General features: G+C 44.7%; 1 protein-coding gene across 1 annotated transcript; it reads right to left on the bottom strand.

Annotated features, from left to right (window-relative positions):
• Nucleotides 1-253: 253 nt before the first annotated feature.
• On the bottom strand, nucleotides 254-27,384 carry ASB14 (ankyrin repeat and SOCS box containing 14). Its single transcript, XM_073354740.1, has 8 exons — nucleotides 27,291-27,384; nucleotides 23,793-23,924; nucleotides 23,534-23,692; nucleotides 21,344-21,589; nucleotides 18,447-18,618; nucleotides 11,534-12,077; nucleotides 3,480-3,633; nucleotides 254-2,379 (listed from the first exon to the last, which is right to left on the bottom strand). Exons 1-8 carry the CDS (start codon nucleotides 27,382-27,384, stop codon nucleotides 2,201-2,203), a joined length of 1,680 nt encoding a protein of 559 aa, XP_073210841.1. The 3' UTR covers nucleotides 254-2,200.

Below are 27,384 nucleotides of genomic sequence, written 5' to 3'. Positions count from 1 at the left end.
AGATTGGTCCTGTTCTAGTGATGTATAAGTAATTTTTCAATGTTTAAGAGTCTTATAAAAATTTCCCTGAATATTTGTAGTAAAGCAATCATCTCAAAGGGGTGTGCCTAGTATCAATTTGATAGTTGGTTTAAACTCAGAAATATAGATATTAAATGTGTTAGCTAGGGCTTCAGTTAATTTGAGTTCACTAATAAAAGGTTCAAAGTTTGCTTTGTACAATAATCTTTATTTGAATTGGACTTACTTTAAAAAAAATTTAGACTCTTTTTCTAATGCTTGCTTCCAAAAAAAAAATCACATTACGAACATGGCTTTGTTTTTTCCCCACTAAATATACAATTAGCTAAAGCCTGATGTTGTCAAAATGTATTTTGATTCTGTCAGTAATTCAGGAATGTTACCCAGCTATATTCAATGAAACTTTATTTAATCAAAATGGAGGGGAATTATGCGGATTTATTTTTGCAACTATCAAAGTCTGAACAGTCAAAGAAAACATCCTTGTTACATTAGCTGGTGTTTTAATTCACATCTTGTTTGTTTTGTCACATGCATGCATAGTACTTTCTAAAGAACTGTGGTTATGTTAATGAACAGAATTGATGGGTACAGAAGTTATACCAGCACAACCTGATTGGTTCAGACCCATTAATACAGATACTAATGCATATTTCCTACCTGCTTATTAGTTTTGTTCAGTACTTGAGTAGGCACCCTGTAAGAAGTAATGAGTCATAACATACTAGTCCAATCTGTATTTTATAAAGTTTATAGATTTTTGAGGGGGAAATAGACTTTTGAATTATGTAACTTAAGTGATACAGATGCATGTATAAATAAAAATCTGTACTTACCTGAACATAAACTTGATTATGAAAAAATAAATACTATTAATGCCTGTCATGTTTATTGAACTGCTCATTTTTATATATCTGTTTCTTCTGCAGTATTTTGTACACCTGAAACTGTTCCTAGCTTGGAGAAATTTAAGGGTTTGTAAATGTTTAGCTATGTACTATACTGTATTAGAGTACTAATACATAAGTATATACAAAGCATTATTCAGTGCATAGTAGCATTACCTTACAAGACAACAGTATCCAATAATGTGCCCTTTTGAAATGTTCAAGTCCCACCAGGGAAAGGGTCTCCATTTTATCACCCACAGGGCCTAATCATAATTCACATTTTACATTTCCAAGTTCTGCATTAACATTGCATTGGATGGTACTCAAATGCCACACGTGATACAAAGTAAATTCAACCAATACTCTTTAAACTTGTCCCCCAAATACGGCAATAGGTGGGAAATTGAGGGAGCTGGGCCAAAATATACTCCAAACATCTGTGGACATCCTTATAAATAACTTTTCAGAAGAAAAAATAAGATTGCTCTAGATCATATTATATGAAGACCAGCACTTAATTACTATGGTAACAAGACATTTAAATACCAAGAATGAGATATGGAACTACCCTATCTAGCAGGAAAGCAGACATCTAATAAAAAAACCCACTAATGTTTCACTACTGACTGATGTTCTGTTCATAAAAAGAATTCCATGGCCATTAACCCCATTTCACTGTTTAAAACTGGGGATTGGCTAATTGGATGAAATAACAAACCTTGAAAAGTCAAAACCTTGTCAAACAACTTCATCTTCCTTCCAGCTCTTCTTGCTTGGGAGTGAGGGGAGAAGAAAGCCTCTGCCTCTCGCTGGTTCTAGTCAGAAATTGAAATACCACCATGTAGATTGTTAGGACAGTACTTTGCTCCAACCAGAAGCAGAATGTAGAAGTATAACAAGAGTTGCAGCCCAAAGAAGTTGGGAGAAGAATTTGAACTCCTAGTTACAATCTGACCCACCTGTCTTGAAGGACACTTCCCATTCTATATGTTGTTTGAAAATGCTGACCTAAGCGTTAATGCTAGATAACTTTAAAATTATATTGCCATTACCTGTAATTGCTTCTGTTAAGTTCTGGATGCTTTTTCTGCTAAGAGGGCTACTAATACTTTCTAATACTTATTCTGTACTATACTTTTTTATTTTTATCCAGAAAAATTTTCACCAAAGCGACTTGTTGGTTTTTAGAAGCTAAAATCCCAGTAGAGAAAAAGAATTGCACACAATATAGTCTTTGTCCACTTGCATCCTCTCTCAAAAATATAGGACTATGATTCTATGCAGTTGGGTTAGTGGGTTCCTAGCAAGTTTCCTTGTCCGTAAAGATCATATTCTTTGTACAGTATATATTCTTTCAACCGATTGGGCAGTGGAAGGAATGTCATGAAGACAGGACAACGCAGATGCAAATGACCCATGCATTTCCGAATCTTCAGACGACAAAGATGTTTCAAAGAACGTGGATTTGCTATTAAAAGAAAAAAGAGAGAATGTCTTTTACCAATCAAACAACAAGAAACAACATACTCAATTTTGCATGATAGCCCCAAGCAACATTTGAGAAACTTTAGTCAGATTTTGATACCGTAACACTTGTTGCATAGTATATTAATTCTGAACACACACTGAAATCACAGGTGCTCCCTTGAAGTAAGCTTCTACCCAACATGCATGGGGGTATCAGGATCTGGCCTTTTGTAAGTGATCACCAAGCAGTAACATTTTGCAAGTGTAATCAACTGAGGCATTAGCCTAGTTTTTGTGAATCTAAGCTTGAAACATAAATTAATTGAAGAAAAAGTTTGGCAGAGGGTAATTTAGGCCTAAAGCATAAAAGAGTTGTCTATTGCCTCAGTAAGGCATGGAGGTGGGAGAGCAATAAAAAGACTACAAGGAGTGGCTAGTATGTGTTAACTTTTCCCTATTACACAGTAGTCATCCTTGCCCATTTATTTTTTTAACTGCACTTGCAGCTACTAGGGGGAAAAAATGACCAGGCCAGACACGCTAACAGCTCTATGTGACTAGAGTAAAATAATCTAATCTGAAAGAAACAGCCAGTTTACTGAATTACTTTATATAAAGACCTGAATTTATTGCAGCAGCGATAGTATAGGAAAAAACTTTTAGTCCTGAGCAACATAAAGTATAAGTATATGTTTCTGTGGACTCCCTGTGCATGCATTTAAGTTACAGTAGGTATATTCTACTGCTGCTTTGTAATTAGAGAACTCCCAAACCACCCAAAATGATACACATTCTTACTGATGTGACTTACTAATATTTTTATCACAAACTCCTCTAAGGCCTACTGTATTTGGAAATTTTACTTCAGGCTGAAGTTTAATTGATTTTTGTTATAAGGATGGGCAGGACAAGACAACGCTGGCTCAGATTCTCCAAGGTAAGTCAGTGCCTACCTCCCATTGAATCAATAAAAGTTAGACACCTAAATACCTTTGAGGATCTGGTCCAATGATGCCAAAATAATATAGAAAATAAACAAGCCAAAAAGCAGTGTCATCTAGCATTTTGGATGTTTCAAAACTCTCAACACCAGACACTTACTCAAAATGGAATTGATTTCTGGCCATAGTGTCTGTTCCTCCAGAACTGCTTTCAGCTTACAGCAGATGCTAACATGATCAACATAATCTAGCATCACTCGCACTACTTTCCCAGCTATGTGCTTCAGCCACGAGAGAGAGATCACTTCACAGAACTGAGAGAGGAAAAAACAGCATATTTAAGAGTATAGCATTCAACATTTCTGTGACTCATTTCCCCTTTTCAAATTCCTCTGCAGGACATAAACAAATTCCCAAAGAAAAGCCAGGAGTGAGTGAGTGCTGAATCACTCAGAGGTTGGATTGGGTAAAATAAGCTTCAAACAGAATGTGAAAAACTGATGGCTAGTCACTAAGTTTTTACAAAAAGAAAAGGAGTACTTGTGGCACCTTAGAGACTAACCAATTTATTTGAGCATAAGTTTTCAGTCTCAACTAGTTTAAAGCCAGTGTGAAAGTTACATGGAAGCGAAGGTTCAACCAGCGGGTTTAAAATGTGCATGCGTTTGTTACAACAGAATAAGGAAAAGGGTTTAGAACAACTGCACATGTGCACGTGTGGTAACTGTGCCCCCACACTTGTAGGTGTGAGATGTTACATTTGTATTATACTGAAAAATGTAAAGAGGAGCTGTGAAGCTAGAAAAAATGTTTTTGTTTTAGTCCTTTACAGTTCATAAAGATTGCATCAAGTGTGTGTATTTTTAACCAGTATTTGAACAGCAAAAACTGCCAGTTCACGGTTTGTTCTGTTTGTTAGAGGCCACCTTTGGCACGATGGTTGCAAGGCCTGAATTGTAATGTCAGATACAGCCGTTGCCTCTGCTGCAGGTCTTCCTCCCTCCTAAATCGTACCATGTTTGGACGCAGGAGCAGGGGCGGCTTAGGCTACAGCTTTGTGGCATTCCATGGCAAGTGAGATCATGGTCTTCGCTGAAGTCTTCCAGCAAAGAAAGCCCTAATACTTCTAATGTAAAACAACTATAAATAAGTAGTAAAGGGCAGAGAGAAAACGTGTACAGTAACTGGAATTCTAGCTGTATGGTCCCTAACTGCATTCCACCCTGGGTATGCGTGCGCACCGCGTGCCTGAAACCAAAAGATTCTTGCCAGAAGTGCCTGTTGCTCCATTCCTGTGTCCCCCTCCTCTTTGTGCTTTGAAATGAGGGCATTTGGAGTGGTGTGGACCGATTGCCTCTCCAGTTGCCTTTTGACTATGAGTGGCCCTAACATAAGGATCTACAGCAGAGGGGAAGGAGGCCAGGTAGTGGAATACACTGTGACAAAGTTCCTCCTCTACCTTGGTGGGTCCTGCGCTTATTGGCAGATTTTGCTCGCCTCAGAGGTTCACAGCAGCCCTCAGTTTGGCCACTTTCACGGCTCAAATCTGCTGTTTACTCAGATAACCTCATCACTGCATCATTTTTCCACCAGCATGGGGAAAAAAAGAGTAAGAACAATCCCCGCAGTTTCTGCTGATCCACCATGTGGGTCAGGGACCAGCTCAGAGACCTTCACCTCTGGTAGAAGCTCCTGTGTTGAGTCAGGAGCTGGGAGGAACCCAGGCCCGCCCTCTACCCCGGGGTTCCAGCCCAGGGCCCTGTGGACTGCAGCTGTCTAGAGTACCTCCTGGAACAACTGTGCGAAAGCTACAATTCCCTGGGCTACTTCCCCTTGGCCTCCTCCCAACACCTTCTTTGTCCTCACCACAGGACCTTCCTCCTGATGTCTGTTAATGCTTATACTCCTCAGTCCTCCAGCAGCACATCCTCTCGCTCCCAGCTCTTTATGCACACCTCACTAACTGGAGTGAGAGCCTTTTAAAACCAGGTATCCTGATTAGCTTTAATTAATTCTAGCAGCTTCCCAATTGGCTACAGGTGTCCTAATTAGCCTGCTTGCCTTAATTAGATCTAGAAAGTTCCTGAGTGTTCTGGAATAGTCCCTGGGATATGGGACCTGCTTAACCTGGAACTAATGTATCTACCTTTTGATCACTCTCTTGTAGCCATCTGGCCTGACCCTGTCACAACACATAAAGACTACACATCTTGAAGAACTCAAAGAACTGCGGGTAAATAATGTTTCTTTTTTCTCCAAGTGATGGTTCCTATGTCTATTCCAAAGTGTACACAGTCCCTATGCGTATACATAGTCCCTATGTGTATTCCACTATGGGTGACTCAAAAACAGTATTCATTGAGGAGGAGGATGCAAGGACCCTTGCTTACCACCAATTGGAGGACTGCCCTGTTGAAGGATCCATCAGCTGTAGCAGTTTGCATCATGGCTTAATGATCTCCTGAAGGAGTGAACAGAGTCCCATTTGTGAACAGAGTCTCACAGAATTCCAGGAGCTGGACTTCTCAAAGTAAGGTTACCAATACAGACTGGGCACTAGTCGAGAGAGCCATCACACCTTGTGAGGGAGGAATTGCAATTAACTTGTAACAAAACAGTATGTAGCCCAAAATCTATTTGGAAAGTCTGAGAAGAGATTGCTTCCCCTCTCATACATTCCATAAAGGATATACACAGCCTAGGTCAGTGTTTTTCAAAGTTCAGGTCATGACCCAATACTGCAGTGGTTCCCAAACTAGGGGCGCCCCTTGTTCAGGGAAAGCCCCTGGTGGGCCGAGCCGGTTTGTTTACCTGTCATGTCCGCAGGTTCAGTCGATCGCGGCTCCTACTGGCCGCAGTTCACCGCTCCAGGGCAATGGAGGCTGCGGGAGGTGGCGGCCAGCATGTCCCTCAGCCTGCGCTGCTTCCCGCAGCCCCCATTGGCCGAGAACAACAAACCACAGCCACTGGGAGCTGCAATCGGCTGAACCTGCGGATGTGGCAGTCAAACAAACCGGCCTGGCCCACCGTGGGCTTTCCCTGACCAAGCAGCATCCTTAGTTTGGGAACCACTGCAATACTGGGTTGTGGCATGTAAGGCACTGGGTGGCCTTGCTTAGCATCCCAGGGACCCTAGCAGCTCTGGTCAGCACTCCTGACCAGGACGTTAAGAGTGCGGTCAGCAGTGCTGCCCAGCTAAGGCAGCTAGTGCCTACCTGTTCCGACACCACACTGCGCCCCAGAAGCAGCCAGCAGTGGGTACAGCTTCTAGGCAGGGGGGCCACAGGGCTCCGTGTGCTGCCTCCCCCTGCCCCTGAGAACTGGCTCTACACTCCCATTGCCCAGGAACCAATGGGGGGGTGGGGGATGATGTCTGTGGGCAAGAGCCACACGGAGCTGCTTGCACACCTCCACCTAGGAGCTGGACCTGCTGCTGGCCGCATCTGGGGTGCAGCGCGGTCCGCAGTGCCAGGACAGGCGGGAACCCTGCCTCTGCACCCCGGCTGCACTGCTGACCGGGAGCCACTGGAGGTAAGTCTGCACCTCAAGCCCCTGCCCCAGTCCTGAGACCCCCCCAAACCCAGAGCCCCTCCTTCACCCCAAATGCCTCATCCCTGGCCCCAGCCCAGAGATCCCCACAAACCCAGAGCCCCTCCTGCACCCCAAACCCCTTATCCCCAGCCCAGAGCCCTGACCCCCTCCCACACCCCAACCCCCTACCCAGAGCCCCCTCCCACACCCTAAACCCCTAATTCCCAGCTCCACCCTGCAGCCATCACCCCCTCTGCCCCAGCTCCATTGGGTCGTGGACATCAACAATTTCTTCAACTGGGTCCCCAGGAAAAAAGTTTGAAAACCACTGGCCTAGGTGATCTCCTAAAGGATTTAGTCCTTTGCAGGTAGAATGCCAAAGCTTGATGGACGTCCAGAGAATCAAGTTTTGCCTGGTGGCATTTGCCTAGGGGATGAAAACGAGCAAGTGAGCAAGCTGCTTTAGATGGAATTCCGAGATTACTTTGGGGGTGAATTTTGGGCATAATCTCAGGGAAACTTTGTCCCTCTGGCAGATTGCATAAGGCAGATCAGCAATAAGGGCCCCCCACCCCCTGTTTACCCTCTGAGGAGATGACAACCAGAAAGGCAACCTGCATTGATAGGTGGACTAAGGAGCATGAAGGTGAATGTTCAAACAGAGCCTTTTTTAATGCTGATAGGGCTACATTTAGGACTACCATATCGAGGTAGTTTCATTCTTGGAAGACAGGTTCTGACGATCTTTTAGAATGCATACTGTAACAGGATGGGGGAAAGGTGAGCTGACAGCTGCTAAATGCACCTGCAGGGAGTGAAGTTTTCAAGGAGAGAAGGTAGTCCAAAATGGCAGGGATTATCATCTGATAATTCTCTGGGGTTATCAGGTGGCATTGGCACCATATTGAAAATATTTCCCACTTTGCTATGCAGCACTTCCCTGTGGAATCCTAAGGATGGACTGTACTGCCTCCAAACATGCCTTTTCTAGGTTTGTCATCCATTCAAATGTCAGGCTGTTAGGTGGAGGGATGTTGGCTTGGGATGTTTGAGCTTGTCTCTGTCCTGGGTCAACAGGTCCAGGAAGAGTGGGATACAGATGGACATGCTGACATCTGGAGAATGCTGGCAAGCCAGAATTGTCTTGGCCACTTGGGAGAAAGCATATTACCAATGCTCCCTCTTGCTTGATATTCCTCAGAACTCAAGGTAAGAAGGGAATGGATTGGAAGGCGTATGTCAGTGGGCCCAAACATTGAACTAGAAATGTGTCCCCTCTGGAGCAGTAGGTCAGACATTTCCTGTTTTTCTCAGATGCAAAGAGGTTAAGAAACCCCACTGCTGAAATACGTTCTGGGCTACCAACTCACGTAGCTCCCATTCGTGATCCCTAGAGAAATGTCTGCTGGGACTGTCTGCTAACATGCTATATACCTCTGGGAGATGCACTGCTGAGATGGTGATATGGTGGCAGATACACCTGTTCTACAGATTGACTGTTTCTGTGCAAAGAGCAGTGGATCTTGCTCCCCCTTGTTGAGGTAGTACTCTGTTGTCAGGTGTGATTTGGATATGCAAGGTCTGAATGAAGGGTAGGAAATAGTGGCAGGCTTCATGAACTGACTGTTACCATGAGGTAGGTATGCTCTGGCACTGATAAAGTCCAGGGTCACCCCAATAAAGTCTATAGCCTGCGAAGTGGGAATTAAAACGGATGTTTCTATTTTTACTTGAAGCCCCAATTACTGTATGAGACTGAGTAGAAATATGGTTGCCATCTGTACCATTTGATGAGAGTAACCATTCATTGAGGAAGGGGAACACTGATGAGTCCTGGCGGCAGAGGCAGGCTGCCACTACCAACAGCCTCTTTGTGAATACCCCTGGCACTGTTGTGAGGCCAAGAGCACACTGTATTGGTAGCGGTCCGCGCCCATGGTGAATCTCAAGAATCTCCTGTGCACAAGGCAACGTCTATGTTGAAATAAGCATCTTTTAAATCAAGATGTGTGAATTAAATCAAGCCAATTGCCTTTGTTCAGTGCGGCAACTATGGAGGCAGCATAAATATCCTGAACCTCATGGGAGAGATTAAAATGTTCAACTGTTTGAGATCCAGAATGGGTCTCAAGCCTCCTCTCCTCTTGGGAATGATTTTGAATAAAATTATTTCCCACTGTGCTGGAGAGGAGCTGGTTCTATGGGCCTTATTATGTCCCAGTTTGCAGATCATCCCGTTGAGTGGGTCTCTGTTTCATGCATGTCCTGGACCAATGGTGTAGGGACCTCCCTTGTCAGGATCGGTTCCAATAGAATCAGGGATTCTGGGTCCATGTAGATACACTGCCCCTGTGGACATTGCTATCTATCCCCTGAAGCAAGAGAGTGGACAGAGCTTCTTTCTTTCCATGGCACCAGTGGTATCAGTCTCATTGCAGTCTTTGGTTCTGGCATCTCCTTTTCACGGTGCATCAGTAGCATCAGTCTACAAGGTGTCCACTGTTGTTTTTCCCTAGTCAGTACCAGGGATGGTCCTGCTCCTACAGTTAGCATCTGTTTTGGGGTGTTTTTTTCCCTTCAGAGCCTGGGGAATGATACTGTGCTTGTGAGCTCCTCAGACTTCCATACTGAGGCACAGAATCTCACCCAACTTGGAGGGTGTCAGAGGCCTTCTTATTTCTCAGCAAGTGTTTACTACTCTCTTCATGTCCCTCTTTGGAAGAGTCCTTTAATTTACTATCAGTCCCAAAGCCAGAGACCACCATACTTAGAGGGCACTTCTTGGTTCCTCTGCCCAATGTACAGGGGGGTCTGATAGGCCAGGATCAGACTGGGGCCTCATAGCATGATCCATTACGAATCTTCAAAGTATATACTCAAGAGCTTGATAGGTTTGGCTATGAAAGGATCAGCAAATGCTGTACTTCAAAGGGATGTGGGCTTCCCTGAGGAAGTAGAGACACTTGAGGTGGTCATCACTGACTGGAAAGGCCTGAGAGCAAGATGCACACTTTTTGAATCTTGGGATCCTGGGCATACTATGGAGGAAGAAGTGGTTTGAATAGGGAGAGGACCCCCTAAGCCCTGAACTGGTAAGGGCTTGTCTACACAGAGACATTCAGGAAAGATCATCTGAATTAACTAAAGGTGTGAATTACAAGTGGACTAAATTGCATTTAGTTAAACTAAATTCCCATTGAGAATTCTAGTGGCCTTAATTCATTTTAGGTTAATTCACTTCCAAAATGAATTTGGGACTTGTTTACATGAACAATTTGTTAATGACAAACGGGGGTCTGAATCCACCCTGCACTAGTTTGCTGCAGACTAAGAGTATGTCTTCACTACCAACATTAAAGCATGTAGTCGTGGCTCCAGCACTGAGAGAGAGCTCTCCCCAGCGCTGTTAACCTCCCTCTGCCCTCCAAGAGCTCTCCCAGCACTGGTGCACTTTCTACTCTGCCACTTTACAGCACTGAAACTTGCATCGCTCAGGGGTGTGTTTTTTCACATCCCGGACCAAGAAAGTTTCAGCGCTGTAAAGTAGCCGTGTAGAGAAGGCCTAGCTGTTCATGTGGACCTTGCTGATGTGCATTAACAGTCCATCAGTTCACTTTGATCTAGGCCTCTATGAAATGGACTCGATCAAAGCAAGCTAACAAACTGTTAATGAGCATCAGCAGAGTCTACATGGACAGTTAGCCTGCAGCAGGCTAGTATGGGATAGAGTCACACCTCAGTTTCCCACAAACTAAATGTTCATTGTAAAAAAAAAAAAAAAAAAAAAAAAAAAAACCTAAAATGAAATAAGGCCACTTTAATTCTGAATGCGAATCTCCACACAGGAGGTTAGTGCAGTTTAATTAACCCACTTTTAATTCATACCTTTAGTTCATTCAGATTAATTTTTGAAGTGTCCTCATGTAGACAAGCCCTAAAACTACACTAAGTATAAAAACTATTTATCTAATACCTATTTAGAGATAATTACAAATAGAAGCAGAAGAGTGCTATCTAATGCTACAGCTAGCAAGAGAGTTCTGTCCCAGACCACAGGCTGCAGGAAGCAACTGGAAAGGCAGTCCATACACACCACCTCTGATGCCCTCATTTTGGGACATGAGGAGAAGAAGGGTGCAGGAACAGACAACACTGCAAGCTAGAATCCTCTGGTCTCAGGCACCTGGAGCGTGTGCACACCTCCAGTGGAATATACGCAGAGACCATCACTCAAAGAATAATATATTTTCTTTGCAATTCATGTTTAAAATAGACTTTTCTGCATATATTTGTTTTTAATCTGCATATTGGATCACCAGGTGTGAACTATATTCTTGTCTGCTCTTTACTATGAGTTCATGGATAAAAGCTGTTTTTAAGGTAGCCAGACTGGCATTCACATAATTCACATTGTCTGGACTTTGATCCTTTAAAACTATTTTATTGTAATAATTTGTTATCATAAACAAGGCTTCACATTCAAATTTACTACCACAACTTGTCTTCAGAACTCTGTCTACTACTTCCTTTATATATAAAGTCTATATAGTACTTTAATCCCAAACATGCTATATTAGCAAACTATATTTCATTATAACACATCAATAAAAAGTAAATTTATTTAATTTCTAGAAGAATAGTAGCAGCAAAACAGTGAAATAAAATTCCTAGGGAAGTACTTACCATGTTGTCTTTGATAACAGAAGGAGTCCATCCTTCAAAGGCATATGGGGAATGAATGTTGTCTCCATGAAAACAATCAAAGCAGCGGTACACATCATACCCATAATTCAGCAGCATTCGTAACATGATTTCATCTTTTAGAGAATACTGCAGAGCTGAGGGGAAATGCGTCGTATTCACTCTGCAGAAGTAATTTACATTGGCCCCATGCCGAAGCAGTAGATTGATTAGCTCATAGTTGCCCATTCTCAAGGCTAGCTGGAGGCACTTAATGGGATCTTGATTTGGCAGGGCTCCAGCATCCAGAAGCAGCTGAGTTGAGCAAATATCCCCATTTGAGACAGCAAAATATAAAGCTGATTTCCTCTGATCATCATAGCCTTTGCAAACCCTCTCATGCAACATGAAATTGGCATCAAACCCAGATTTGAGGAGAAACTCAAGGCACTGAGGATGTGCTCCTGCTGCTGCTGAGTGAACTGGACTTATCCCACTCTCCTTAATGGCAGCATAATCAGTAACTGAAGCTAATTGCTTTAAAGCTCTGGAGAAAGAAAAAAGAAGGAATATATATCTATCTATTCTCTGGTACAAACCTTTGAGTTTCTCAGTGCTGCAGTCTTTGTTACATGCATCTTAGCTGGGTCACAGAATTGTGTTCTGCTTTGCTTACAGTGTTGTTCATTTACTACCAAACTAGTATCCTGACATACTACACATCTGCACTGGCCTTAACCTCTGACAATTACATGATAACCAGCCATGACTCCTACAGATTTCCAAATTACAGGACGAAGCATCAAATATTATGTCTTTCCCTCTTGTCTTTCAGGAACATTCCATTTCCCCTTTTTTGATCTAATGGAATGACATCATGACCCCTTAGAGAAGAACTTCTCCATCCCATCAGTTTGGAGAAGTCTGTAGAGACCACTCTTCGGTAACCTACAGAAAGTGGGAGAGCCCCTCTTTTGTTGACCACAATGCAGCGTTACTAGTAGCTAAAAGCTGTGGTCTGGGACTTAAGACATCAAGTTCTATTCCTGACTTGGGCACTGAATAGTTGTATGACTGTAAGCAACCCAACCCTTCCAGTGCCTCTGTTTCCCAATCTGTAAAATGAAGGTGTAGCAGGGTGGTTACCCGCTCCTGCCCTGTGGGGCTTGAGAGCCAGGGCTGAGGGCAAGAAAAGTTAGGCTGATTGGGGAAATGGCCGCAGCTGGGCGAAGCCCCAGTCAGGCTGCAGTCTGCCCCAGGGAGCGGGGCTAAGCGATGACTGGCAGTAGCCAGTGGTGAGCTGGAGCCGGTTCACTAGAACCAGTTGTTAAATTTAGAAGCCCTTTTAGAACCGGTTGTTCCGTGAGGGTTCAAAGTGGCGCCGACTCCATGAGTGCTCCATCCCTGGAGCACCCAAGGGGAAAATTTGGTGGGTGCAGAGCACTCACCAGCAGCTCCCCGCCCCCGGCCCCAGCTCACCTCCGCTCCGCCTCCTCCCCTGAACGCGCAGCCCCACTCTGCTTCTCCGTCCCCCTCAGGCTTCCCGCGAATCAGCTGTTCGTGCGGGAAGCTGGGGCGGGCTGAGAAGCAGGCAGCAGCTTCCCGCTCAGGCCCAGGGATGCGGAGGTAAGCTGGGGCGGGGGGCGCGAGGACAGCTGCCCGCGCAGCACAGGTAACTGGGGGGGTGGGCGCAGGGGAACCGCTCCCCACCCCAGCTCACCTCCGCCACCCTTGGCCTGAGTGTGAAGCCGCCACCTGCTTCTCAGCCCTCCCCGGCTTCCTGCCGAACAGTTGATTCGCGGGAAGTGGGGACGGGGGTTGGAGAAGCAGAGCAGGGCAGCGCATTCAGTGGAGGAGGCGGAGAGGAGGTGAGGTGATCTAGGGCCGGGCGCAGGGTGGGGAGCTGCCGGTGGGTGCTCTGCACCCACCAAATTTTCCCCGTGGGTGCTCCAGCCCCTGAGCACCCAGGGAGTCAGCACCTAATGTGCCACTTTTGATGTGATCAGTGGGGGAGTGGCCGCTCCTCCTGCTCCCCCCCAGCTATGCTCCCCCGCCCGTAGGAGCCAGAGGGACCTGCCGGATGCTTCCTGGGAGCTTCCCCCAGTAAGCACCTCCGGGACTCCCCACCTTGCCCCCCGGCAGGTGCCTTTGGTTCTTAGGGGTGGGGTGGGCACCCACTACGGAGGCCCACGAGACCCTCCTGCCCGGTTCTGGGGGCAGTCGGGATGGGGAGGGGGGCGGATGGGGCCAGGGTCCTGGGCGGGGCGTCAAGGAATGTGGGGGGGTGGATGGGGCAGGGGTCCCAGGGGGCGGGGGTGGGCAACGACCCCCTCGTGGGGGGAGGAGGGAACCCGTTGTTAAGATTTTGGCAGCTCATCACTGGCAGTAGCCAAGACTGAGGCGAGGTGGGGGTAGTGGGTGGGGATTCCCCGGGGAGGGGAGACCCTCAGGGATTGTTGGGGTTTACTGCCAGGGGGCAGCACCCCAGTGGGAGGAGGCACCGGGTCCTGGGAGGGACTGGGGCCGGTGGTAAGGCAGATCACCAGATGGCAGAGGGCACTCCAGAGGCTGACGAGCTAATTCCCAAGGACAACCAGCAGGAGGCGCCGCCAGGTGAGTCCGGCTCTATTACAGAAGGTGATCCTTATTCCACAGGTATGTGTGACAGTTTAATGTGTTTAAAGCACCAAGTGCAATTGTTTTTAAATCTGGTCCTCCTCTCTGCAGGTATATCAGGAGAGAATGTGGAACAGCTCTGGCCTAACTCACCTGACCATCCAGTTAGAGCACAATAAGGGAAAGTTACTTACCTTACAGTAACTGGAGTTGAGCTGTGAGTATTTGCTGTAGGTGCACCCAGGACCAGAAGTCCCCCAATAGCAGTGTCCACTGGTCCATGCCTGCATGGGCTCATGCTGCAAGCTGAGGGCGTAAGAGGCAGTAGGGTCCAACCACCTCTCCAGTTCCTAGTCTACCACAAGTTATCCAAAGCAGAAGGGAAGGAGGGTGAGTCGTGAATATCCATAGGGACCACACATCTCCAAGTACTCCAGTTACTACAAGGTAAGTTCCCCTCCTTTCTTCTATGAGTGCTGGTCCGTATGGGTATTCACTGTAGGAGACTCCCAAGCAATACTTGTTGAGGGGGTGGGTGCAAGGAAGAACTCTTGCCACAGATCACAGGATTGCTGGACTGAAGGAAGCATCCTCAGATGAGGCTTGAACATCAACAGGTCTGACCATTGCACTAGGAAGGCATCCCTTCTGGAACAGGACCCTTGAGCATCCTAAGAGCAATAAACTAGAGACTTTGGTTTCATGAGCTGCACGGAGGTCACAAGATGGGAATCCCTAATGGTTAAAAATCCATTGGATCACTGACATCTTTGTGACATTGCCTGCTTAGGCTGTCTGCTAGGAAGTTCCTAAACCCCGGCAGGTGCACTGCGGAGAGGGAGGTTTGATGCTGGGTGAACCAGTTCCAGAGTTGCAGAGTGGTGTGGACCTTGCTTCTCCCATTTGTTTATTTATTAAACCATGGTCATGTTGTCTGACCTGAGCTGGATATGAGTGCAATGGTTGAAGTGCAGGAACTGCTTGCACACTGTGTGGAATGCTCAAAGCTTGAGAAGGGTAATGTGATGTGTGGCCTCTTGTGGAGTCCAGAGCCCTGAGCTATACATCCATTCAAGTTTGCTCCCCAGCCTAATAGGGATGCATCTATCATGATTAAACCTATGATTTTGTACGGACATTTTTAGTAAAAGTCATGGACAGGTCACAGGCAATTAACAAAAATTTACAGAAACCATGACCTGTCCATGAGTTTTACTAAAAATGTCCATGACAAAACGGGAAGGTTGAGCTGCCCCATGGCTGGGAGCTGGGACTGGGAAGCTCTGGGGGATTCCCCCTCAGGCGGGGGATCCATCCACCTGTGGGGACTGGAGAGCTGCTGGGGATGCCCTGCCACCCATGGGGACTGGGGAGCTCCGGGGGATTCCCCCACTGGCAGCAGTAGCTGAGGAGCTGCCAGAGATCCCCCGCTGCCCATAGGGACTGGGAAGCTGCGGGGGACCCCACCACTCCAGGTGGCAGGGGTCCCGGCAGGACCCTGGCTGAAGTCATGGAGGTCGCGGAAGTCACGGATTCCATGACTTCTGCGACCTCTGTGACCAAATCGTAGCCTCAATCATGATTATCCTTATGGGTGGGCTGGGAGTAAAGGGAACCACCACACAAACATTGTCCCTCTTTTCCCAGTAGGTGAGAGATGCTCAGACAGTGAGAGGAAGTCTGATTCTTTTATCAAAGGAGTCCTTGTTTGGAACATATACCCTTGTAGCCAAGTCTGGAGACTGCATAGGTGAAACCCAGCAAAGGGAGTCACATAGACGGATGCCGTCATAGTCCTAGGAAACCAAGTATGATTGCACTGTCATCTGATGACTGAGGCAAAGCTGGATACTGAGGTCTCTAATCATGAGGAATCTGTCTTGTGGGAAGTAGGCTCTGGCTGCATGGAAGTCTAGCACTGCTCCAATAATTGTTCTAGTCATTGTGGATGTTTATGCGGACTTTTGTACGTTTACTTGAAGTTCTCAGGAGTGGCATAGGTCTAGCAGGGCAGAATTGCTTCTTGCACCTCCTTATATGGCCATTCCTTGAGGAGCCCGTCATTTAGACAGGTGAATATACGGTGGTGTTGCCAGCCTTAGTACGCTACCACTACCATCATGACCTTTGTAAAAAATCCTTTGCGTCGCTGAAAATCTAAAGGGCAGCACCTTGTACTGGATGTGCTTTGAGCCTACCATGGGACACAGGGATCTCCTGTGCACCACGTAGATATCTATATGGAAATAAAAGCCCTTTAAAGCAAGAGCCACAAACCAGTAGCTTTCATTCAGGGAGCGGATCATAGAAGCCAGGGTAATCACCCTGAATCTTGAGTGACAGATGAAGACATTCAATTGCCTGATGTCCAGAATGAGTCTGCAACTCCCCTTCTTTCTTGGGGTTAGGAAATACCCGAGTAAAAGCCCTTACCCTGGTGCTGAGGAGGTACCTAGGTGGATTAGGGAGTCCACTTCCTCCTGGAGAAGCCTATTATGAGAGAGGTCCCTGAAGAGGGACAGGAAGCAAGGTTTTGGAGAAGAGGTAGTCAGGAACTCAATGGTATAGCCTACTGAGATGTCTAAGACTAATTTCCCTGAAATTAGATGCTGCCACAACAGAAGTAAATGGGCTAGACCAGGAGCGGGCAAACTTTTTGGCCTGAGGGCCACATCGGGTTTCAAAATTGTATGGAGGGCCGGTTAGGGGAGGCTGTGCCTCCCCAAACAACCAGGCATGGCCTGGCCCCCGCCCCCTATCCAAATCCCCCCGCCCCCCACTTCTTGCCCCCTGACAGTTCCCCCGGGGACTCCAGCCCCATCCAACCCCACCCCTGTTCCCTGTCCCTGACTGCCCCTAGAATCCCCGCCCAACCCCTCCTCTCATTCCTGACTGCTCCCTGGGACCCCTGCCCCATCCAACCACGCTTTCTCCCTGTCCCCTGACTGCCCCCCCGCCACCCCATCCAACCCCCCTCTCCTTCTTGACTGCCCCCCCCAGGACGCCTGCCCCCATTCAACCCCCCTGTTCCCTGCCCTCTGACTGCGCCACCCCCTATCCACACCCCTGCCCTCTGACCACCACCCCGAACTCCCCTGCCCTCTATCCAACCCCCGCTGCTCCCTGCCCCCTTACCATGCTGCCTGGAGCTCCAGTGGCTGGTGGAGCTACAGCTGTGCCGCCCAGAGCACCAGGACAGGCAGCCGTGCCGCCCGGCTAAAGCCAGCCACGTCACCGCGCAGCACAGAGCACCGGGTCAGGCCATGGCTCTGCAGCTGCGCTGCCTGGCCACCCAGAGCATTGTGTTGGCGATGAAGTGAGCTGAGGCTGCAGGAGAGGGGGAACAGAAGGCGAGAGGCTGGGGGCGAGCCAGGCCAGGAGCTCAGGGCCCGGGCCGGGCTGGATGTGGCCCACAGGCCATAGTTCGCCCACCTCTGGGCTAGACAGTGACCAAAAGGGAGGAGAGAGTGGTTTTGCAAAGACTGGTTGATATCTCTCAATCATCCTTTCAAAATGAGTTCTTGATAGATGGCTGGGTCTGGAGACGGGACAGTGGTGGTGGAGCGCTCGCATGAGCAGGGACAGAGTAGCAGATCTCACACTTTGACAGGATGTAAGATTCCCCTAGGTAGTAGAGGCAACTCTCCTGCAGATTGCTAACTGGGAAGACAGGAGGCCAGACAAGGCCAGGCTTGAAGCCTGGGACCTTGGGCATAAGTGCCCCGAATACTGGGGGAATAAAAATGGTGGGGGTGGAAACCTGATCTCTGCTAACTAACTACAACTTAAGAATCTACGAACTGACAAGTAAAACTTAATACAACCATTTACAATACTTAGAGGGAATGGACTGATGAAGCTAGAAGGCTGTAGACATAAGAGGGCTCTGCTCCAGAGCGTGAGCAGTAGAAAAGGAACCGGAGTGGTGGTTGTTTCTGTGTCACCCCTGATGTCCTTAGTTCACAGCACAAAGTGGCACAGGTGCGGACTAAATGGACATTGATACTGAAGCATTTCCCATCGTGGTGCATGGAGCACATGTTCACCCCACAGTGACTACGCATAGGGACCAGTATTCAAAGAAGAAGAAGAATTTTTATAAAGGACGCAAGAGGAGATGTAAGCGGTTAAATGTTTCTCCCCAAATGAAGCAAGTGGAGAGCCTATCTGGACTGGCCTGATACATTCAGGCACTGAAGACTCATGAAGTTTTGTATAAACTTTAAATGTATATATTTTGCAGAACCTATTTATCATTATTCATTCTTACTTTTCAAATATTTATTTCATTTCAACTCACAGAAAGTGTCCTCTGTATGCAGCTCTATGGATAGGCAAGTGACCTGTGTGTTTTGGCACATTGGCATCAGCTCCATACTCTAGTAAAAGAGACAGTGAATCTGGATTTCCTCCTCCAACAGCTTCAAATAATATGGAAGCACAATCAGCTGCCTGTGAAAGGACATCAGCACCTAGGGGAAGAAGGAACAAGGGTTTTCACAGCAGCTACTGTAAATATCCAGTAACAACTAGTATCTCTAACTTCCCAATTGCTTTAGAACTGTGACTTCTACTCTTCATGAAACATAAATGTTAGAGCAATAGCCAGTGTTTTCTCTCACGATAAATACTTTGAGGTAGCATCCTTAACTTCCTATGTGTTTGTACATTGCCTAGCGCAGTAAGGCCCCTGCTCTTTATGCATTATTGTAATATAAATCTTCATAATAATGAAACACCATAATTAGAAGATTGCATTGAATGTTATTCTGTTACATGAGTAGTTGTTTTTTGGACTAAATACAGTGCAATTAATTCAGCAGAGAACAAACATATGTAAGGGTAAATTAAATATGTACAATGCAACAGAATAGAGACCTGACAGGGAGTGAGATACATTTCATTACAACAGAAAGACATAGAGGCCATAAACTGAAAAAGGCTCACTTCCCAAATATATTATTTGAATATAGTACCTCTGCCAGGGGTTGAGGAACTTGGAGGAGGGGGAATTGTCACTGCAATGGAAATATTGCGGGGGGGGGGGGCTTATGTATACTTCCACCCCCCACTGTATCTTGTAAAAGTGAGAGTGGGACTGGGCTGGCACGGGGGTTGGGGGCAGTGGCAAGACCAAGATCCAGAGGAAGAGCTGGAGTGGCTGTTGCAGTGCAGGAAATCAGGCCTGCTGCTGGGGAGCAGGTAGGAACAGCTCTTCTTTCCTTGCCTTCCAGCCACTGCAGGTCCCAGCAGAGGCACCTGGTCCAGGGAAGGGACAGGGTCACATGTGCCAGGGTGGACTGGGAGACAGGGCACCAGCACATGGGCAGGGACAGAGAGGGTGTTCAGTGCACAGGGCACCAGCCACTGAAGAACTGCAAAGATGCCCTTCACAGTTTGGAACTGACTCCTCACCTCTCCACCCTCCTCACTGAGTCTCAGTAGCTCCCCTTGTTCCCCCTCCTGCCCCTCCACCCCCTCATTCACAGAGAGCTTCTGCTGGCCTCTGCCCCGCAAAACTCCCATGCCTCCGCAGATACACCCTGTGATAGTGTGTGCCCTGTCACATGCTGATGGAACCCATTTCAAGGCAGTTAGATTGTGGGGGACTGCATGCATCCCCTTCATTCCAGTATTACAGAACAAAGGGGGATAAAATCCTCCACCCCAAAGTGTCTCACTCGCTTCCAGAGACGGCTTGTCTACATGAGTAAATACTATTTTATTTAAGCATGATTGGAAATGCTTTCATTAGCTGACACAATGCGGACCACAACTTTGTGATTGGTGTATGCAAACACAAGTCATAGGCCAGCTAGTAATGGTTAAATCTCTATCATAGTGGTTCAGTTTAGATATTACAACATTTTCTCAAGTAGACAAGGCCAGAGACATGCTTTTATAGTGTAGGTCTGTGGAAACAACATTATGAAAGAGAGACAAAAGTTACTATCTTAAGAATAAAATCTTGATGTTTAAAGTGACAGAGTGGGTGAGATAATATCTTTTATTGGACCAATTTCTGCTGGTGAGAGAGACAAGCTTTTGAGCTTACACAGAACTCTTCTTCAGGTCTGGGAAATGTAGTCAGAGTGCTACAGCTAAATACACGTGGTACAGATTGTTTAGCACAAATATTGCAAGGGACCATTCAAAGTGAAGCGGCCCATTAAGATGACATTTACACTTTTTTTCATAGCAAAGTTAATGGCAATCAAGAAGAAAAGAAAATGCAGTTATCTTCTTTTTCCCCATCTTCAGTTTAATACAGTCTAGGCCACAGTACAGGATGAAGTGTTAGCTGAAGACTGTAAACTCATAATGAACATGGTCTCTGTAACTGTAAACAAAGGCCTGGTAGATTTAGCCTTCAGTTCTCTTTGGGAAGGAATATATTTAAAAAATTCCATTGTGTTGTGTTTATGCATTTATGTTGCTTGGTCACAAAACTCCTTTAGTTGGAGGTATCCCTTTAGTAACAAATGTTATATGTTCATGTCTTATAATGATTAGTTTAATAGCATTCTAACCACAAAACTTTTGAAAGACTTAAGGGATCTAGGTAGAAATAATAATGATTTGAAAAGATAATGTAGTATGGATGTCTTAGAAGAATATTGAAATTTAGTAGATTATGTAATGACACCAACAATTCTTAACTGCTGTGCTTCTCCTGTATTTTGTAAGAGTTAAGTTCTTCAGGTGATTAAAGATGTACTGTAGTGAGCAAACCAAAACAGGATACTGTGCCGAAAAAGTCATTCCTATGTGCTAACATGAATACCCTTGAACATACAAAGTGACCAGTGTAATTCATTCTAAAACACTCCACATAAAACCATCAATTTATATACTAGGTTGTATATATTAATACCTGTCCACTATGTTAGTAGTAAGAATGTCACAAGGCTTCCATTTCCACTCAAAACCTTATTTTGGTAAGGTAATATTGTACTGACAGGGGAGCTAGCAATTCTACTTTGCCACCGCCCAGACAATTATTCATGCCCTTCATGGAAGGGGGATTAATTTACTCACATTTTGAAATCATTAATTTTCTGCCAACACATATGGCTGTGCAATTTCAACCCCTTATCTAGTCTAAAGAATAAAAGAACTTTGTAGGATCTTTCTGACAACCACCAGTTATTAAACCAACATAATGAACTGTAAAAAAAATTGTATATAAACTCTCACCTTTTCGCAGTAAAATTTCCATAATTTCTGTATGCCCAATCTGCGCAGCCAGTGCTAGGGGAGTGAGCCCATATGCACTGCGGGGATCAGGATCAGCTCCAGAACAAAGCAGAAGGTTCACCATATCTTTCCTGCCTAGTCTGGCTGCTTCATGTAAAGCTGTCCTCTTATTGACACACTGCAAGTTTACATTTGCTCCAAACCTTATCAGCAGGGAGGCAATTTCATATAAATCATGTTTAATTGCTGTAAAATAATAGGTGAAACATCAGCTATTTAAAAATATTATTTAACAATATTCTATACACTATTGTTTCTGTGTGCAATTGCCCAGAAGAGCCTCTACTCTGCTTTCAGCTGTTCTATTTATACACAGAGATATCTAAGAAAGAGAATTAATAGATAGGGAATACTTCTCTCTATCTCTGTGATCTTCTATACCATTAAAAAGCAGAGTAGTGTCATACAGAGGAGGGAGGTTAGTGCCCCACAGTTGCTTGCAGCACTTTTACCAAATGATGCAGTATCTGATCTGTTACATTCTCTAAATACTAAAGGTTATACAGCAGAGAACATGTAACCCAGGTGGCTGCATTAGAGAGGTGTACACCACCTCAGCCAAGGATGCAACTGTCTCTCTAGTGTAGTTGGCTTTGAAAGCAAGTTTCCCTGTCTATATGGCTTATCCACTTGGATTTGGATGTTACACAATGTTTTTTCTTCACTTTTCTCGTTCCTTGGCCCTTGTGCAAGAAAACAGCCACTCCAACAATGTGAATTTCTGAGCACACACAAGAAATTCATAGCACCCTTCTAAGGCTCAGACAGCAGGGCATAGGTGCTGGCAGTAGGGTGCTGGGGGTGCGGCAGCACCTCCTGTCTTGAAGTAGTTTCTATGATATACAGGATTTACAGTTTAGTTCAATGGCTCTTGGGACCACCACTAAACAAACTGTTCCAGCACCCCTTCAGCAGGGTCATTGCTTGTTCGTGGTAGCTAGGATCAAGTCAGAAGAAGGCAACATGAACCCTTTTTGAGGGGAGGACCTGTCTTGTCCCACCTAGACAGCTGAACCCTTGCCATGTAGAATGCCTTGGGAAGAGGAGGGTCATCTGGACCTCCTTGCTTTTGAGGGATCTTTGAGAAAGAAATTCTTAACTTTATGTTTTCCCTTTTTAAAATTTTATCTCTCACTCTCAACCCCTTTATGGGGGGTAAGAAGCAGTTGCAGGGTCTGCTTTACATGTGACAGCTTGGCAGCCTGGGCAATCCCCAGCTGGAAATCCTGCAGAAGTTAGCTTTGTTGTGATTCTGCAAGGGACAGCTCATTGCACAAAGGAGCAAGAGTCCACAACATTTCATATGCTGGTGTGGACCTAGAAATTCCCATAGGACTTTGTAGCCTACTCCATTTTTTAAATTTTCTACTTAGCTGTCAAAGATATTGACTCTCCACCTATTGGAGACTGAAATAGCTGAGCTCTAGTAGCCAACAAGTCCCTGATATGCAGAAAATCACTTGACATCACCAAATAGCCCTGATGCTGGAAGAGAGGAAGTATCTATTGTTCATCACTAGAAGAAATGAGGTGGTTAATCTCCAAAGTTATGAGATACTTTCAGACCTCCAAAGGGGTAAATGGACTCTCTCACAATAAGTAACGCTTCATTTTCCAATCCTGGCCAGCCCCCAGAAGTGCAAAAGCAAGCACAAATGAGGGATTCTGAAAAAAAGTTAACTAAACTTTCTTTGAACTTGGGGGGAAAAAAAGGCATGGTTCACGTTTTGAGGGAAAGATTGTGCAAATTCTTATTTTATCTGAACTGATTCACCATTCCTAATATGTTGTTTAGTTATGGCTCATATACACTACAGTCATACCTGTCTGAGGAAACTTGTTTAATAGTATAGACAGGTCCTCAACTGGATTTCTGGTCTTTTGTGGATGTTAGTCCTTAGAATGGATTGGGATTTAGTTAAAGCATTGATACCAACTGGAAAGAAAAAGTAATGACAAAGTATTCCTCTGTCTTTCTCTTGGCCAATGGAAATATATAAAATTCTGGAAACTGAAAGTTTTACAGACTTTACAGTCAACAACAAAAGACTGCAAGATACAAAACAAATTTTTCATGCAGTGAAAGACATGAATAAAATTTCCCCCCACCGTAAAAATTATTTGATTTACCTATAACTAAAGAAGAATCTCCTTCTTCATTCTTAACATTAGGGTTGCAGCCACTGAGCAGGAGAAAGTGGACATTGTCTAAGAAGCATTTGTCTACTGCTACAAAGAGAGGAGTTTCCCCTTTCAGACTGGTCTGCTCCCACACAATGGGGTCTGAAGCTGAAAGAGACCCAGGAGAACAGCACACATTGGCAATGGAACTAATCATCAAAACTGACTTAGTAAAACTTTCAAATGAGGAGCACAGAATACTCTTTACCTTTCAGAGTTATTTCTAGGATGTTCTTGTTTAATTGTGCTGCAGCTTCATGCAAAGGAAGCCAGCCTCGCTGATCAGCTTCCTTAAAAGCAAAACAGTGCCTCATCAACTTCAGCAAGACTGCTTCTTGGCCTGCAGTATATAGAATCAGAATCATATCACACTATTTAGCATAAAACAGAAAGTTCACGACAATTGAAATCTAGACTCCACTTACATCAAGGAATATTTTGAGTATCACCAACTCCATTACTACAGCCAGAACTGGCAACTTTGCTTCTCAAAACAATTTTCTATCTAAGGTTGAGTTAAATGAATGTAGAGCTAATGATAGTGATTTATTGGGCTCATTTTCTCTAGAGGAATCCTCCCAAAGCATTTCAGAAGTTGCATATATCAGAATTATATGCTTATAATCAATGCTTAATATGCCTCCTATGCTACAATAATACAAATAGTGAATAAATAGTACAAACATACAAATAAGAAATAAATAGTATAAACATTTGAAATTCAGCTGCCTCTGAAATAGAACATGACAGCTACTGAACAGCTCAAAGGAACTCTACACAAGAGTTTGCAACATGAAGTTAACACTTGTCCAACTGAAACTATATATGAATTTTCAGGTATGCAGAATAAAATTAAGCTAGAATTTGAGTAACACATAAAAGCTACTTTTACTACCTCTACTCTTGCTAAAAATGCCACAGAATCTTTAACTGATGATAAGTGGTCTGGTCTTCAATTCTACATCTCATCTGAAAGATGGAATCTCCAGTAGCATAGCGCCCAAAACATAGAATCATAGAATATCAGGATTGGAAGGGACCTCAGGAGGTCATCTAGTCCAACCCCCTGCTCAAAGCAGGACCAATCCCCAATTTTTGCCCCATACCCCTAAATGGCCCCCTCAAGAATTGAACTCACAACCCTGGGTTTAGCAGGCCAAAGCTCAAACCACTGAGCTATCCCTCCCCCTGGCTATTCAGTTCTTAGAAAGTGAGGGGAAGAATGCAACCTACTCAGTCCTTAACAAAACTTCCTACACCCATCAAATTAGAATAGAGTGTTGATGATTTGTGTGTTTGTACTTAACTGCCCGTATTGCTGTGATTATCTTTCCATGTTCTTTGCTCATAACAAAATGGAATCTGCACAAACAGAACAAAATAATTATAATTTATATCAGTTAAGGGAAAAATATGCATGCTATTAAAGTAAAAATAAGTAAGTAAATGCTCTATCTGCTGTTTAATAACAGACCAGAATCATTTTGACTTGTTTTGTAAATAGTAGATATTCACATCATTTACTTATTTATTTTATTTGCTGTTTCCCAATTTGCACTAGTTACCTATTGTGACTCAATGAAACATATTCACTTTGAAAAGGAAGCTGAATTTCACATTCTCTTGATCACAGTTCCTAATCTTTGTAACAAAAATCCCACCGATGAAGGATAAGCATATTATTAGAACTCAGTTTAATATAGAAAAATAGTTTGTACTGCATGTTATAGCTGCATAGAACATGGGTATTTTTCTTTGCTATAGTCTGTACCAGTATAAACCATAACTCTTAGCACATATATAATAATTTTCAAAGAGTACAATATAAATACATTCTTCAATTTCAGTCTACATGGATTCACACCTCTTTCCCTCCCAAGAGTTATTTGGAAGTTCCAGGTTTGTACAAGAACAAAAATATAAGATTTGTGAACTTTAGTCACCCTTTTGATGAATGTGGTGTAAATGTGCACTGAAACCCCCAAACAAGTAAGTTTCAAGTGCTCTCAAATTTCACTTGGGAATATTTCAAACAGTTCACCTCTATTATGTGTACATATAAAAGGAGAGGCAGCTTATACATGCACCTCAGTAACATTAAGCAAGCAGGTTTCAGAGTAGCAGCCGTGTTAGTCTGTATTCGCAAAAAGAAAAGGAGGACTTGTGGCACCTTAGAGACTAACCAATTTATTTGAGCATAAGCTTTCCTGAGCTACAGCCCACTTCATCGGATGCATTCAGTGGAAAATACAGTGAGGAGATTTTTATGCACACAGAACATGAAAAAATGGGTGTTACCATACACTCTGTAAGGAGAGTGATCACTTAAGATGAACTAATACCAGCAGGAGAGTGGGGGGGGAGAAAATCTTTTGTAGCGATAATCAAGGTGGGCCATTTCCAGCAGTTAACAAGAATGTCTGAGGAACGGTGGGGTGTGGGGGGAAATAAACATGGGGAAATAGTTTTACTTTGTGTAATGACCCAGCCACTCCCAGTCTCTATTCAAGCCTAAGTTAATTGTATCCAGTTTGCAAATTAATTCCAATTCAGCAGTCTCTCGTTGGAGTCTGTCGCCACTAGCCATCACCTTCAGCCCCCAACTAAAACCCCTCCAATGCATTATCAAGGATCTACAACCTATCCTGAAGGATGACCCATCACTCTCACAGATCTTGGGAGACAGGCCAGTCCTTGCTTACAGACAGCCCCCCAACCTGAAGCAAATACTCACCAGCAACCACACACCACACAACAGAACCACTAACCCAGGAACCTATTCTTGCAACAAAGCCCGTTGCCAACTGTGTCCACATATCTATTCAGGGGACACCATCATAGGGCCTAATCGCATCAGCCACACTATCAGAGGCTCGTTCACCTGCACATCTACCAATGTGATATATGCCATCAAGTGCCAGCAATGCCCCTCTGCCATGTACATTGGTCAAACTGGACAGTCTCCACATAAAAGAATAAATGGACACAAATCAGATGTCAAGAATTATAACATTCAAAAACCAGTCGGAGAACACTTCAATCTCTCTGGTCACTCGATTACAGACCTAAAAGTTGCAATATTACAACAAAAAGACTTCAAAAACAGACTCCAACGAGAAACTGCTGAATTGGAATTAATTTGCAAACTGGATACAATTCACTTAGGCTTGAATAGAGACTGGGAGTGGATAGGTCATTACACAAAGTAAAACTATTTCCCCATGTTTATTTCCCCCCAACCCCTACTGTTCCTCAGATGTTCTTGTTAACTGCTGGAAATGGCCCACCTTGATTATCACTACAAAAGGCACCCCCCCCCCGCCGCTCTCCTGCTGGTAATAGCTCACCTTAAGTGATCACTCTCCTTACAGTGTGTATGATAACACCCATTGTTTCATGTTCTGTGTGTATATAAATCTCCTCACTGTATTTTCCACTGAATGCATCCGATGAAGTAGGCTGTAGCTCACAAAAGCTTATGCTCAAATAAATTGGTTAGTCTCTAAGGTGCCACAAGTACTCCTTTTCATTAAGCAAGCAGTCTACAATGGCAAGCATTATGGTGCAGGGTTACATATAAAAATACTAACATAAATAGACTATTACATAGTAATAGCTTGTAACATAGCTCCCAGTTACACTGCCAGAATATATTCCACAGCAAAGTATTACCTATCACTCTCTGCAGTATCTGTAACTGTCTCACTTCTATGGATATGCTGCAAGCTTTGTTGAATAACATTCTGGGTGGGGATGTCATCATCAAAGTCTTCATCATTCACATATTTAGAATCAGACAT

Source organism: Lepidochelys kempii, chromosome 7 (genome assembly GCF_965140265.1).
Source record: "Lepidochelys kempii isolate rLepKem1 chromosome 7, rLepKem1.hap2, whole genome shotgun sequence".
Classification (NCBI taxonomy): Eukaryota; Metazoa; Chordata; order Testudines; family Cheloniidae; genus Lepidochelys; species Lepidochelys kempii.
Note: the sequence above shows the minus strand (reverse complement) of the source record. Positions and strands in the feature narration are given on the sequence as shown.

Bases quoted from the DNA above. Each gene is read 5' to 3' on its own strand.
- ASB14 (XM_073354740.1), bottom strand. From the start codon at position 27,384: ATGTCTGATTCTAAATATGTGAATGATGAAGACTTTGATGATGACATC. The intron at 23,925-27,290 runs GTGAGACAGTTA...TATATACTGCAG, and splicing joins CTTGCAGCATATCCATAGAA to GCCAAGAAGCAGTCTTGCTG. The intron at 21,590-23,533 runs GTAAATCAAATA...ATTATTTTACAG, and splicing joins AGATTCTTCTTTAGTTATAG to CAATTAAACATGATTTATAT.